Below are 16494 nucleotides of genomic sequence, written 5' to 3'. Positions count from 1 at the left end.
CAAATTCCCACAGAACACAGCCTTCCCTTAAAGATGAACTCTTATCTTGGGAGAGAAGAAATGTTCAATTTCAATTTCATTGCCCCCCCTCCTAAAAGCCAGCATACAGTTTATTAGCTTCCCTCTCGGGGAGCCTGAGTAGGTATCCTCTCTTTTAGCACAAGGGTCCTTTAACTTGTGTGATTCTGAAGAGGAGGCCCCAAAGCAACTTAATTAGCTCCTTTGGCTAGGGAAGTGTTAAAACCTGACTCCTGGCGCTCTTTCAATTTAGTGCTTTAAAATGATAAGCGGAATCCTCTAATTCTATATACAAATCAACTAGCCTGCTACTGCATGGTTGAAAGGGTCACCACAATTATGTAAAACATGAGTAATAACTATAATTGGGGTAGTTGGCTAATACAATAAAAAAGCTCTGAACATGAGAAAAGTTATGCTCACAGCAGTAGCTATCACTTTCTAAAGTAAGAATTCATGGATGAAATGACATGAAAAAGATGGTTATAAAATTTTAATGGAATGATAAAAGGCAAAAGTCAGCCTCTCAGCTGAATTCTTAAAATCCCTATATATCACAATCAGCTCCTTAACTGTAAAATCAATGTGGAGTATAACATGTTGTCAATGCGGCTGTCACTGGAGGGGAGACTGGGAAGGATGACAGGCACACAGCTCAGCTGGCCGGTGATGAAAATACAACTGCACAGCCGGCTCCATGGGTATAATTGTTTAGAGAACTCCCCCGCCCCCCAGCTAGCAACAAAAGCATCCTTTCTGATCTCATCACGAATTGGTATTTCAGACCATTTCATTATAGCATTAATAAGGGAAAGTTATTTCATTCTGGCAAGTGAAATTATCTTTTATGGGAAACTATTTTGCTCATCAGCTTTCTAAATCCAGCCCCAGCCTAAAATAGAATAAGGAAATCGTTAACAGAGGGGTCCGCTCATTTATTTTTATGCTTAAGTGTGTGTATCGGCAAGGGGTATGTGTGTTGCAGACATGTGTGTAATGAATCAGCATGGAATGATGGTACATAAAACTTTCTTTGGTTTTTGTGGGTCTTCTACACTTGTTTGCTATTTGAGCTACCCATTACTGATCGATCAATTTTCCAGGGATGTTCTCAAGTGTTGCCCTGAAGCAACTTTTTACCATTCTAATTAAAAACTCACTCAGTTTAAAGGTTCTTTTTGGTACTGTTAACTCCGTAAGTGAATACTTTTAAATTTACAAATGAATTAAAAATCAAGGGGGTAAATATGTGAATGCAAAATTACATAAAACTTTTATGCTAATTTGTTAAGATAATCTTTCATATTCACTACTGAAATGTTAGCAGAAGAATAGAGTGATGGATTCTATCTTCTCTCTAATCATGCGTTCTTTAATCAACTTATTATTTATACTCAAATACTTCCCCAAGAATTTTTAACAGCCCAAAACACAAGACCCAAATGTAAAAAAACTGATAAAGATACAGTAATTTTGTAATAACAAGGAGGGTACAGTAGCTGCATTCTGAAACAAATATTAAGACTGGGTCCTGCAGTTTTGTATAGAAATAAACTTTCAGCTTCCTGACAACCAATGCAAAAGGAAATGTGCCACATAGGTGCCATCCCTCAATACAAGGGGCATCTGAAGGCTGGCAGTTGTTAGACTTGAAGAGATATTATTTGATAGTCTGCAGGCAAGAAACCAATATTTTTCCCCCAATTTCTCCTGAAACAAGGATAGTAGAGGATGGGCTAGGTAGAACGTTGTGACTTTTAGAGCTGGGGGAAATTGTGATATGAATGGCATTGGATACTTGAAAATTTAGAGCTGAAAATAAAATGTTGGTGTGAGAAAGGCCACGAAGGCAGAAACAGATCCTAAATGAACTAAAGTCACCAGACTCTCACCTACTATATTCAGGCAAAATATTTGCATTATTCCAAACATAGTCCATCAATTGTTTATAGAGCCCACTTCCTGACCTTCCATAGGAACCTTTCAGAACCTGAGCCATCTTTTCTTGTTTTGCACATATATAATCACACTTGGAAGATTGGGGCTTCAGGGACATGGTCAAAATGAGTAAGATAATGTGATCAAAGGAATCCATGTAGTGTTTTAGCACAGCAGTATATATATATATATATATATATATATATATATATATAGGCAGGTGGTTATAGAAACTGCTATAGTAAAAATCATTATGAAAATCACTCACCTTTTTTTTTAACTAATGGCTAGCAGTTTTCAGGTATTTGAAATCTCCAAGAACTTAAGATTTGGAGATCTTAAAATGGGCCCTTAAATACCAGTGTATGGCAATTAGCACTGGGGCCCCTTGCATAGCCCACTGAGGGATTTTAAATATTCACATTTTTGTTTTCTCAAAGCTAAAGAAAAAAAATAATTTTTAGCTCTCTAATGAATGTCCAATAGTGTTAGTTAAATAAGAGACTAGATATACATACAGTTCCTGTCAAAGTATCATATACATTATAGCATGAAATAAAATTGAAGTAATAATAAGGTAGCAATGATAAAAATCATTTTTGTTAATTTCCAAATTAAACACAGAAAAACCAAGACTTCTGATTTTCAGATTTTTTTTTTGCAGTACTTGAGATGAAACCCAGGGACATTCTACCTTCGAGCTACATCCTTATCCTTTTTTTTTTTTTTTTTTATTCTTTATTTTGAAACAGAGTCTCACGGAGTTGCAAAGAGCTTCACTAAATAGTAGCTGAGGCTGTCCACAAACCACGATCTTCTTGTCTCAGACTCCCAAATGCTGGGATTACAAGCGTGCACCACCATGCCCAGCTGATTTTCAGATTTTAAAAGCTTGATTTTTCATTACCTGAATTCTTCATCTGATGGATATAAGAAACCTAGTACTGCCAGCATTTCAAATTTAGAACAGTATGTTTATTTTGTGCTCCCCAAAATTCAAGTGCTTAAGAGGAAAATTAAGACAAGACTGGACAGATTTTTTTTATTAATCAACACACCCTTTCAAAGGATTTTCTGTTGGTCACTTTTAACTTGAATGGATTCCTTTTGAATTTAGAATATGAAATAATCATGAATATTTGCTTTTATTAAGTAAGGAAATGCAAGCATTTGGTGGAAAGTTTATGCAACAAAAAATAAAATATATAAAGACTAAAGTACAGAGCCTTTTTGCTTTCACAATCAGAGGATTAAATATGTTACTTTTGATCATAAATCTTAATAGGTATAAAATAGATAACTGTATCACATGTATTCCATATAACAAGGATAAACACATTGGCATTAAGAGGCTAATGCTTAAAGCAATTAGAGAATATATTTGAAGTGGTGAAAACAAAATACTCATGGAGCACCACTAAAACTTGTAGTTCAAATCTCTTCATAAAATAAAACCTACTGATATAAATATACTCCATCCTCATCTTTAAAACTATTGTCCTCTTGCATAGAACTTTTATCCTAAAGATCCAGGTTGAGTCTTTAGATTCTAAAATACACTAATCGAAAAAAAAAAAGATGCTTGCTATGCAATATAAGTGTTAGAATTTTTAAACACTTTTAAGAACACACATGCACTTATTAAATGATTTGGAGAATCCTACTCTGGAATTATCTTCAATGATTTATCAAATCTCCCACAACATCTTTACCCCTCCCCCTTGTCACAGTTTTCAGAGTGCATTGCTCTTATTATAGGCTGCCAGAATAAGAACAAGCAAATTTGTAGCTCTTTAGAATTCTCTTTCTCTATTCTCTGTTCCGCTGCATGTTGAATAGCCCAGGGTCTGGAGTTTAACTAATTAGCCAGTCCACGTTGGGTTGGTCAGCAGAAGACCTCTGACCAAAGCAAAGAATGAAGATCACTATGAGATTTCCCTCCCTCACATCTGCCTCTCATCCTAACCCTTTTTGTCTCATGCCTAGAAGCAGGAGCCACAGACAGAAGAAAGGTAGACAGAAAGAACTTCCTGAAAGCCCCTCCCCACATCTTTTTCCAATTTCTCTGGAACCAATGATGATTAATTTGAAAAGTCAAAGCTGAATGTAGTGGCATATGCCTGTGCTCTCAGTATTTGGGAGACTGAGACAGGAGAATTGCAGGTTTTAGGCCAGCCTCAGCAACTTAATGAGACTCTCAGCAACCTAGTTAAATCCTGTTTCAGAGGAAAAAATCAAAAGGGTTAGGGATGTAGTGATGTAGCTTGAAGGTAGAATGCCTCTGGGTTTAATCTCCATTAATCCCCTCCCCCAGAAAAAAATAAGAAGAAAAGAAAAGAAATCCAATACTGAAGTGGATACAAAAGATAGATCATTCCCTACTTACTCTCCTGATCTTCTAGAAGAGTTTTCTAGACATCTTATTTTGAGGAAAATGCCCTTGCTTTTGTAGATGCCTCTGTGCAGTGTATGCTATTGTAAGCTACTGTTTTACCCCATACCTTGACCAGACAGCAGAAGCCACAAGGGAAAAACAGCAATTATCCCTCTTTGTAGCATTCATGTCCCTTACTGTCCCTGGTACACATTTAACATTCACTTGGTTGAGTTTGCATAGATTTACTTACATGAGACATGTGTGTGTGTGTGTGTGTGTGTGTGTGTGTGTGTGTGTGTTACTGGGGATTAAACCCAGGGGCATCCTACCTCTGAGCTATACCACCAGTCCTATTTTACTTTGAAACAGGATCTTACCAAGTTGCTGTGGATCTTCCTAAATTGGTGAAAGGGGCCTCAAACCTGAGATTCTCCAGTCTCAGCCTTTTAAGTACTGGGATTGCAGTAGAGTATCTCCACTCCTAGCTCAAAGTCTGTCTCTATGTTTTTTCTTTTTTTCTTTTGTGTGTGTGTGGTTCTGGGGATTGAACCTGGGGCACTCTACCTCTGAGATGCACAGCCAGTTCTATTTTTTTTAAATTTTGAAACAATCTCACTAAGTTGCTGAGGCTATCTGTGATCCTCCTGTCTTAGCCTCCCAAGTATTAGGATTATAGATGCACATCATCATGCCAGGTTTAAACTCCTTTTTAATTCATATTTCATTTAACAATTTTGGGACACCTGGTGGGTATCATACCCTCCACCAACCACTTTCTAATTAGGATATCTGTGATGAAAAGATGGATACAAAGACAGAGTCCCAGGTGTTGAGAAGTTACAATGGATAAGGACATCCATGATGTACAAGTCAACATAAACCTGAATTCTATGAGAGCAGTGAGACAAAGGCTTCACAGAGGAGGTAATATTTAAGCTAGATGAGTGAATAAAATTGGCCTCGCAAACAAAGTGGAAAAGGCCTATTTTGTTAGCTCTAGATTTCAATTACATTGCAATTTCTTTCTGTCTTAATAGTGGCACATGCTTGTAATCCCAGTGCTTGGATCACACAGGTTCAAAGCCAGCCTCAGCTACTTAGTGAGGCTCTGTTTCCAAATAAAGTATAAAATAAGTCTGGGAGAATAGCCTGGAGGTAGAAAAGCCTCTGGATTCCACCCCCAGTACCACACACACAAAAAAAAAGAAAGTGAGTTTTTGTGTAAATTGATATGAAACTCTCAAAGATAAATGAAGCCTTTGGAAGAAGAGTAAGGATGGACCCAATTACCAAGGTAACCTCACACTTTGTTCACTCTTTTTCATAGTTAAATAAAAATGTGTGAAAACAAGATTCAATACAATGAGTGATCACAGTATGCTGATAGTACCTGAAACCTCAGTGAAGGCAAAAAGATATATCTACGTATCATACTTTAGTCAGAAATCATAAATAGCATGTTAGTAAAATAATAAACACATTAAAAAGGTCCATGTAAATGCAGGGAATAAACTTTTCAAGTCTCACAAATATTAAGTTATATGACTTATTAATTAAAAAATAATGTGAATTTTTAAGCTATATTTTGAAAATACCTCACAGCTAAATTATTTACAATAGAATCAATTTTATTTTGTTTTGTTTGTGGTACAGAACTGATTTTTAAAATACAATTTTAATTTCACTAGTTGATCTTATTGCTTGTATATATCATACATGGTATATATAGTATGTTGTTAAAATGACTGAAATTAACCAGGTGTGGTGGTACACATTTGTGATCCCAGTACTTGGGAGACTCAGATAGAAGGATCACCACTTCAGGGGCATCCTCGGTAACTTAGTGAGGCCTTCAGCAACTTAACAAGACTCTATTTCAAATATAAAATAAAAAAACGGCTGAAGATATAACTTAAAGATAAAATTCCCCTTGGTTAAATCTCAGCACCAAAAATTTACTGGTGGCAGAATTCCTCTTTGCAAAAAGTAGAATATCCTTGCTGAACTCCAAAATAATAAAATAAAATAGAAATAAAATAAAATTACTGAAATAATTAGACATTCAATTTTCTTACTTAGTAAACCTACAAATAGATATCTGACTTTTATTAGTCTAGAGAATCTACATTTTTTAAGGAAAAGTGGATTACTTCATATTTTATCCAAGGCAGGATTTTAGTAGGTAAAAGTACAACCACATTAAACTGAGATTCAAAGAAATGTGCCTCCCAGCCAACTAAAAGTTTACATTCCTCTACTGTATAAGAGAGAGAAAGAGAGAGAGAGAGAGAGAGAGAGAGAGAGAGAGAGAGAGAGAGAGAAAGAGAGAGAGAGGAAATATGTTTTTTTCGAGTTTAAATATATCAGAAATTCCAGCTGCTACATAAAAGTATCTTAATGTCATTAATCACATTTTCACATCTAATATTAATGTATTTTTGCAAGCTACACATATGACAGGTGCTTAGACCTCCAGTAGCTTATTTCTTTTTTTTTAAAAAAAGTGTGTTGTTTGTATTTATCTGGTTGCAAACAGTTGAATACTACACTGACCAAGTTGGCTGGAACAAACATCTTTTATTAACACACATTTAACAGGATTTAAAATATTCATAGGAAATGTGCGTTATTATTATTTGGCATCAGCACACTAGATTTTTAAAAATGCATGGAACTGGATATTGGTGGCACACTGATGTAAATGACAAATTATTTGAAAAAAAATCTATTAAAATTCCTCCCAGCCCTTTGTCTGTGTGTGGGAAGTTCTCCTTGTACCCGGAGCATTGTCTTCTCTGGTTGTATCTCAGCTGCTGCCTAGGTTTTTCTTTCTGGTTTCACTGGGTCACAGACTTGATGAACATCACTGTCTTAAAATATCACACTAAGAATATTGCCATGGGCGACCTAACTGGGCATTGGGAAGATCTGAAGCTATGGCCAATGGAGAGAGTTGCCTGTGGATGGTATTAAATTTAAATGTGGGCATGAGGTGACTTCTCTGTTTCATTCTGTAAGATGATATGTAAAATTTCTACATTGAAATTTGCACTTTGGTGAGCAGGAGTTGCTGGTCAGGATCAAGTCTGAAGTGTGATTCTGGCTCAAAGCTGTCAGCATGGGTGGTTTTATAAGCAATGCTTTGTAGCCTTGACAGAAAAACTGCTTGTGCCCAATGCCAATCACTCAGTCTTTGTCAACTCAATTGCACATCCTTTCTGAGGTGGCATCCGTCTCCACTGACACAAAAAAATATAGAGTATGCTGTCACCATGTCTTAAGGCTGCATTGGATTGGTAGTTAAGCCTTCCAGGGGCAAGTGGCTATCTGGTTTTTTGCTGCTCTGTGTGACTTCACAGTGTTCGTGCAAAGCAGAGGAAGGAAGAGTTTAAAGGATTTAAATAAAAATGAGAGCGGGGTTTTTTGAGACTATACTTGTTGTATAATCCAGTATTACACATGCTTACTTAAGGAAAAGGTATGGTAAATGGCACTCACTCCAAACCCAGGCCCTAAATGTCACAAAGATGATAGGTTCTCTACATGAAAATTCTAACCACGTACTATTTATAGGACTTGCTTTATAAGAAGAGGAGACAGGAGGTAAGTTTGCTCAACAAAGAAAGTTGCAATTGCAGTTTGCAGTGTTTTAGAGTCTGTTTACCACCTTCCTGCCTGTAGACAGGTGGTCAGGGCCTCCATTCAATAAGGATTGCAGGAAAGTTACCAGTGGAGAAAATCTGATGGTTGCCCTTTCTCTGGGTGAGTAGAAACTAAGGTGCCAGCAAAAGGAAACCCTTTCTTCCCTGTGAGCCATCACCTCTGCCTTGAGTTGGTTAATTATTTTTAGTTAATTTTTACTGAATGTCATCAAGTATGCTTCTATATTTGAGAAGGAGCTTAAAAACAGATGTTCAGTTATGTTTTTGGTAAATATGTTTCTTCAAAAATCTTTTTTGAGTGTGAACTCTCCAGTTCATAAATCTGAATATGCGTGGTAACCGTGGTGTTTTGTGCCCCAGGTTATATGTAATGCTTCCCTGAAAAGTAGTGCATGCACATTTTCAGGGTCTTTAGTGATACTTATTGTACTCTACTGATAATTTACTAAATGGTACCCTTGAGACCAAAAACACTGAGTGTGCCTTTATAAATTACCTAACTTGTTCCCTGAGAGTATTACACAAATTGGGAGACATGAACTCAGTGTTATATATTATTGTTCATAATAGTATTTTTCAATGTCATAAACTTTAAGAATTTGACTTGAACTGAGAAGAATCATTCTGATTCTGCCTCATTTTAAATTTTATTATTACTAAAATAATAGAATAGAGGTGTTATAAAGATAAGAGCAATCTACATAAAATGTAATTGATATTTTTTCAAACACTGTACCTTTGTATTAATATAGGCCTTTTGAAAGTCATTCAGGTTCTCATTGGATATAAAGCCAGAATGGCAATTGGCGAACAAAGCAACATCTCCTAAGAAGCCTGTGATTAAAAGACTTGATGAGATTTAACCCTAAAAATCTTGTTCTTTAAAGAGACTATATGATCTCTTTGTAGCTTAATTTTTTCATAAAATTATATTTCCTTCTAAATATATATGCTTTATAATTTGTATAAACCCAAATATTTCCATGTACTTGTTTCATAAATATAACTAATATATAAACACAACTTTTCAATGAAAATCTAGAAAATTTTCTTTCTTGCTTAAAGAAGGCATTCTAATCTACTCTTTATAATGCAAGCCGAATCGCTATTACCAGATTTGAGCTCTCTATCCTGGTGGCTGTATTTTGGGCGAGAGTAAAAGTAAAATAAAATCTCTTTCCAGGAATGAGTATGGGCGCTCATGATGCAATGTCAATATTTCATTTTCTCCTGCCTGCCAGGACTCCTCCAGATCAGAGAGCACAGAGCAATGGTCACAGATCAACCTTCCTTTGTCAGGCCACCTAAGTGCATTCTGAAGGATGGAATGGGGCCATATCGTAATTTATTGTGAAGTACTTTTCTCTCTCTATAGGCCTAATCCTCCAACCTGCCAAGACCACATTTTTTCTTTCTTTTGGAGAAACCAACCACTCTTGTAGCCTCTCTTCCCCCTGGAAAAGATTGTTGTAATTTAATAACAAGAAAATAGGAAGGGACTCATCTCCTTGCTTTGGAAAAATTGAAGACATTTAAGGATCCCTGATGTAGGAGACATTTGGCCGTGTACTGTTTAGACCACTTACCGTCCTCTGCGGTTGTGAATGAAATCCAAGCACTGTGTGTACTGCCAAATCCATTGAATGCAACCAACCGAAACCCATACTCTGTGTATGGTTGGAGATCTCCCACTTCATAGCTTAACGATGCAGAAGGATTGGAAAATAATCTATATGAGAAAGAAATGTTCATTACTACAGGTTAGACATTCAAAGAAACAAAATCTTATTGCAGAAATTTTCAGAGAATTTAAGATGATACTTGAGTACTACAATTTTGTGCCATTAAGTGATATGTTTTTCAAAGTAAGTAGCCATTGGCTAGGGATTTGTAACCTTATGTTTATATGAGATATAATTTCTAGTAGTATTGAGACTAATACTATGCAGAATTTCTAAAGCAAGTATAATTTTCTAGCCACAGTTCAAAAAGCAGTTTGTTATTTTCAGGTGTATCCTGGTTTTATACACTATCTGGGTTCCTGAAAGGTTTACTGTGAAGAAATCATAGTTATATCACAGTGTGATGTAAGTAAAAAATAGATATTTTTGCAAAGCAAAAATTATCTGCTAGGTTGTTTGCTTTTTTTTAACTTTTAAAAGGTAGCCTGCATTTGGTACTAATAAGGACTGACCTACTCTTGAAAATTTTTATGTGTGCATCGAATAACCCAGTTGCTAGGAAGATGGACAAAGCAGAATGCTCACTCTAGAAAGCCATGAGTGGAATAGCCGGGCCTCATCTGGAGTTGGTATCTGGGAGAGCCAGGGGCGTTGTTCCGAGCTGGTGTAGACCAGACAACCTGAAGACTGGTTGGAGTGGCAGATGAAAGCCTGGGAGGCAGAATGCCATCTGGAGCTGTCGAAAAACACAGATGAATTAGAGCAGAGAAAACTGTGGAGAACATATGCTGGATGAAATCGAAATGCTCCATATACTGGAAAAACTGTTCCTCAGGATCAACAACAATGTTAAACATGGTCCATTTAATTTAACATTTTCATTTCTGAACTACTGTATTTCCTTAGTGTTCATTTCAACACAATTACATTAGTATTTCAGTCTTAAAAGCCAGCCCCCAAACAGCAAGATAAATGAATTGACGCACATTCCCACCTGTACTTCTATTTATCCAAATAAAAACATGGGGGGAGTTTAGTGAGGCAAATATTAGTACCTTTTACCCTTTTTAATTTAACTCTTTGCTTCACAGGCTAAGCAATTGGACAATGATGCAGTCCGGGCCTTATGTTCATTCTACCCCAAATCACTTGAATCCCACCACTACACATGAACATAATTGACCCTCTTTTATTCTTTTTTCTTCTTGAAGAATGGGAAGTTTGCTAAAATTATATCTTTCTGTAATTATGACATGTATGTAGCATACTCCAGTCTTAATAGTCATCCATGGAAATATAAAACTATACCTTTTCCTCATTCCAAATGTGGCTGGGAGACAATACAAGGTTTTAGTTAAAGAAAGGACATAATCTAATTCCAAACATATGAAGACCACTCTGTGCTAATGGCAATGAGGGGAAGAGTGAAAATAGGGACATTCCCTATTGTAATAACTCAGGCCAAAAAAACAAAAGTGATAGTGGCTTAGCTTATATTTGAATGGTGGTAACGGAGGTGACAAGATATTTTGCCATTGAGTGGAGATTGTATTGCTAACAGAATATAAGGGAGTCCAAGACAAATGTCAGTGTTTTTAGTGTAGACACACAGGTGAATGGCAGTGTCATTGCTGAAATGAAATACACTAAGGAGAGAAACAGATTCTAGAAGGGATCAAGAGTTGTATTTCATTGATGTTATACATAAAAGATATCCTGCATCGCATACTCTTTAGTGGTGATATCAAGAAAGAAGTTGCAGACATAAGTGTAAAGAGGAGCTGTGGGTGAATGCAGATGTGGCATTTAATAGCCAAGACTTGCTGGAATCAACTTGGAAGTGTGTCTAGGTAAAGTAAGTTTAGAAGAAGTTTGAGACTTGGGTCCAGAAATCCACCACACTTTTGAGTTCAAGAAGAGGCCCCTATAGCAAAGGAGACTGAGAAGGAGCTATCTCTGGCATAGTAGGGAAAAAAAAGAAGGTACATACTGGAAGCCAGGGTAGAGAAATGTATTAATAAGAAAGGACTGATCAACCATGTTGGGGGTGCCAAGAGTTTAAAGAAGAAGGCAGAAGAAATGAATGAATATGGTGAGGAAAATGAATGGATATGTTTAGCTCAAAAATGGAGGAGAAATTGGGAGTATAGTTAGAAAAAAACAAGGTGTTCTAAAGACTGGATGTGTGGCAACATCTATGCATGTTTACTGGAAGGCTCCAACTCGCAGAAATGATATTTAGGGGAAGAAAGAATAATTTCCAGAGAAAAGTACTTCTGTGGTGATCAGAAGACAACCCAGGGCATGTGTCAATTGAATGGAGAGCCAGGGCTGTCAGCTGCTGGATAGAGCCGGGAAGGTCACCCACTCTGCAAAATTGCAGAGAAGTGGGTGGAATCAATGATGGGGAGATGGCAGAGATCTCTGATGACATTCATTTTTTCAGTGAGCAAAATAAAAGCAAAGGCATCAGCTTGGTACTGAAGAGTGAGGGTGAACTGGATGCTTGAGGAGATGATAGGCCTTATCCCTCACTTAGTACAAGTGTGGCACAACTAGGAAATGCAATAGGTCTGCCACTGAAGGCTGACTACCCCAAACCTTAACTCTACATTTTTTATTTCAAGGACATCTCTGGCTCTAGACTGTAATTGATATTTTACCTGTGAACACAAATAATTTAATGAATGCTGATTTCTTCTGTGACATATATTCTCTTTACATTGTAGCACATGCACACATATAAAATGAGCACTGCAAAAGTATGGACAAAATATTAAAGCACAAGTTGCAAATAATGTATAATATATTATCATTTTTGTCTCATTTTTCTACACCAAGGAATAGAATGTCATTGACAATCTAAATTCTGAATGAATATTCTAAGTCATCAGCATAAAAAAATCATGGTTTTTTAAAGATACAAATAAAAATCTCTCCCTGTGTTAAAATTGTATTAATATACTCCTGAGAAAGATGAAAGGAGTGCTCCAAAGAGAGTATCCACATGAAAATATCCTGTATTCTCTTCTGAGTGATAAGCAAACAAGGATATGCCCATTAAATTGGTTATACTTTGATTATATAAAACTGCAAAATCTTTCCAAACAAATGTTCATCTCATATTATTTACATGGAACTCCTCTTTCTGTGTTTTTTTTCAGTGATTCTGAGTTGTTGAATCTTTGCTGTCCCCTCTGTTTAACCCCTTTTATCCTAGATCTACTCCTTAGAGGCTCCTTAGCATGGAAGCAATAACTGGGAGCCACTCATAATTCCACCCCTGGTTTCATAGCAGAAGAGCCCTGTATCCATCAGCTTGATATATTGTCTCCAAGATGCCATGTGCTCAAAAGCCTTCTTTCAAGTTTAATACGACCCTCATGGGGCAAACACTCCACACACAACCTCCTGAATCAACACATCTTGCCCAGTAAATACTAATTCTACATGGCAACTAGATAAAATCGTGACTGTATTCTATAAATTCAAAGTAAGGAAGTTTTTAATAAAATCTCAAATGTAGCCTTCGCTTGAAGGCAAACTTAATATAAAATGTTAAATAATAAATCTCACAGATTTAACTATTTCTATATGGTATACTATTTTGAATATATGATGGTATTAAACTTTTAAATGATGTAAACTTATAGGCATTAGCTAAAAAAATCCTCCAAAAAAACAGAAAATGACTTAAATGTGTTCTAATAGTTTGGCTCACAAAGATTTATAGAACCCTGGGGGAACACTAAAAAAGCAAAAATCCATTCCCCATATAGCAGGAGACTACTAAGACCATAGGAACTAGAGGAAAAAAGTCTTAGGGAGATAATTAATTCACCATACTTTGCGTGTACACAATTTCCTTCTCAGGACATCCCACTAACTTGTCTCTATGGCAGTGTTTTGTTTTGTTTTGTTGTGTGTGTATGTATTTCAAATTTGTGGAATAAGATGCTACATATTAATTTTTACTTAATCCAATTTCATATTAAAAGATATTGAATACCATTCTGTGCCAGATTCTTGTTGGGAGTGGGCAAAGGCAGGACAGGTGCAAAGAGAGATAAAATCATCTACTTTTTAATTACTAGATAAGACATCATTCAAATAACACAAAACCGTGGACATAGCCGGGCGTGGTGGCACACACTTTTAATTCTAGCATCTGGGAGGCTGAGACCAGAGGATTGTGGTTCATGGACAGCCTCAGCTAGTTATTGAGGTCCTCCGCAACTTAGTGAGACTCTGTTTCAAAATAAAGAATAAAAAATAGGGCAGGGGGTGTAGCTCAGAGGTTGAATGCCCCTGGGTTCCATTCCCAGACCTTAAAAAAACCAAACAAACAAACAAACAAACAAAAACAACAACTGTGGATGAAAACAGGCTGAGTGCTTTGGGGGAATCAAAGTTAGATACTTCCAGGCATACATTTGTTTTTTCAGAAGACTGGGGCTCACAGAGGCACTGCGATAAGAGATTTTCAGATGGTCCATCCCAGTTAATCCTGTTCTCAGCCTCACTCTAGTACCTCAGGCTCCACCAACATGCTCTGTGTACTTTCCATTCAGATGTTATGCATCTTGCTGGATTCACTTTAATTCTGACTCTACCCTCAAATTACTCCCCATTGCAGAGATTAGATTGTTTTTGGTATCCTCATAGAAGTTTCTCTGTTGACATAAAGGAGCCATGGCCATGTATCTATATGCATCCTTGCTACATCCCTGAATCCCCTGGCACATGTTCAAAAGCCCTGGATTACACATTTCCCCATCATTTTCTGAAATAGCTGCATCTGAACAAGGACTTTAAATTCTCGTTTCCAGAATGGAAAATTAAAGTTCAGACATATATACTGAGTCATTGAGTCATGAACAAATTGCAAACAGAAGGCAAGACTCGATTTCCAGTCACTAAACCATATGTCATTTAAAAAGATATTAATTATGAGGAATATGCAGATGTGCTAACAAATGGACAGTCAACCTTGAGCACAAGGATGCGCAAACAGAACAGCACTGAATAGTAGCAGGCAGGTTAAAATGGGTTGAATAGCCACAGAATAGTCTCTCTGAGGAGCTAACTTTTTTATACACACTATGTGCTGGGTCTTTTAGCATAATTAATGCTAATCCTCAGAAGTCTAATCTAAATTTGTAGTGTTATCTCTTCATAGTATAGACAAAGAAGCTGAAGCTCAAAGTTAAACGTTTTATTTCAGGCCACAAAGCTTATTAGTGGCAGAGTGAGAATTCAGACTAGGCTGAGTAGTTCAAAGACAGCACTCAATTCTGCACCATGGAGTAGCTGGTTATAGTGAGTATTTTATAATATAGAATAAATATTACATATACTAAATGTATAAAAAAGCAAGCCTTTTATAGTATTAAGTAGGTAAGCATCAATGAAAGATTCCTTTTCTGCCCAAGTCATAGTCTTCAACAGGACTCCCCTGTCTTCTTTCTTCGTGACAGCAGGGACTCTATCTCCTTATCATTTTAAAAGGAGCCTCACACACAGCTACCAGCGTGTGTTTGCCAGTTCCCAGGAATGAGTCAAAGTCTGAAGAAATTGGCTTGGAGGCAATATTAAGTCGGAAATACTACCTTAGGATACATTCACTTTATCATTTATTTCTTTCAGGATCTCTTTTTCACAAATGTGAAAAGTTTAGTTAGAAAAGGCAGCATGTCTGAAGTCAAGGATTAGTAAATGGCCACCTACTGATACATAGCTGCCCTATTTGCTTTCAAGACCATACTGCATCTCAACATCAGCTTGAATCTTAAATTTAAGTCTAGCTATAGTTTTTTTTCCAGCTGATACAAAATAAATGGTAAGACAAACGATTTGAGAGTAGTAGGGATAATTTTTTTTTTTGTTAAAAGTAGTAAACAATGGCAAATGCTAAAAATCTTTTTCCTCAAAATTGAACAAAACCCTTTTTAAAGTAAATATTTTTCTAATACAAATACATTATATTGTATGATAGAAAATCTGACAATTACCAAATAAAGATAACAGTTATCTATAATTACAATACCCAGAAATAGTTATGTTAAATTATTATAGACGATCCTGCTTGTCTTTTCTTCTATGCAAATATGAATATACACCATTTAAAAAATTAAGATGAATATTTACATATTATTGAGTAAACTTGCTTTGCAATAGATATGAGGAATCCTTATGTTGTTAAATATGTCCAGTAGTTTTTCAAAATAACTGCATGTAATAATTTTATAAGTGCAGAACATTTCTTTAACAAGGCAGATACTGATGGCTATAAATATTATCTTCAGTATTACAAATAATATGCTAAGTCATACATCTTTAGTTATACTTTTTAGAACTGTTGAGACAAAAGGGATGCATTTTGCTATCATTTCAGGTATTAGTTGATAAACAGTTTTCCAGATAGTTAAATTTATTTCTATTCCCATCATTGAGGTGTGAGTAGTTCATTTCCTAGTAGCTTTTCCAAATATAATAGATCAAATATGTTTGTATGTTATGTGCCTATATATAATTATGTATAATTTAACTATATATTTCAATATTTCACTATAATATCTCATCTTAGATTAAAAATCCATACAATATAACATAATTACACATAAAATATATAATGCATATATAACATAATTTTAAGTCAAAAATATTCAAAAGGCATCTACCTGACCTACTCTTGTGATCTGAAAGTGCAGTAATAAACACATTAAACAATTTTTATGAAAAGATATAAGATAGATAAAACATCAAAAGATAGAGGTAAAATTATGGAGAGAGTAAATGGATGACTGTGCGAAGCTAA

General features: G+C 35.9%; 1 protein-coding gene across 2 annotated transcripts in view; it reads right to left on the bottom strand.

Annotated features, from left to right (window-relative positions):
* Positions 1 to 16494, bottom strand: part of USH2A (usherin) — a gene marked incomplete at both ends in the record, with an annotated part of 871783 nt that overhangs the window by 309665 nt on the left and 545624 nt on the right. For both annotated transcript variants that reach the window (XM_080698222.1, XM_080698223.1), the window contains 2 exons: positions 9582 to 9724; positions 10263 to 10413. In XM_080698222.1, coding sequence (XP_080554348.1) covers positions 9582 to 9724; positions 10263 to 10413 — 294 coding nt within the window. The remainder of the gene's footprint in view (positions 1 to 9581; positions 9725 to 10262; positions 10414 to 16494) is intronic.

Source organism: Muscardinus avellanarius (genome assembly GCF_963383645.1).
Source record: "Muscardinus avellanarius genome assembly, chromosome: 7".
Lineage (NCBI taxonomy): Eukaryota > Metazoa > Chordata > Mammalia > Rodentia > Gliridae > Muscardinus > Muscardinus avellanarius.
The sequence above is the reverse complement of the archived record's forward strand: the minus strand, read 5'-3'. Positions and strand labels throughout refer to the sequence as shown.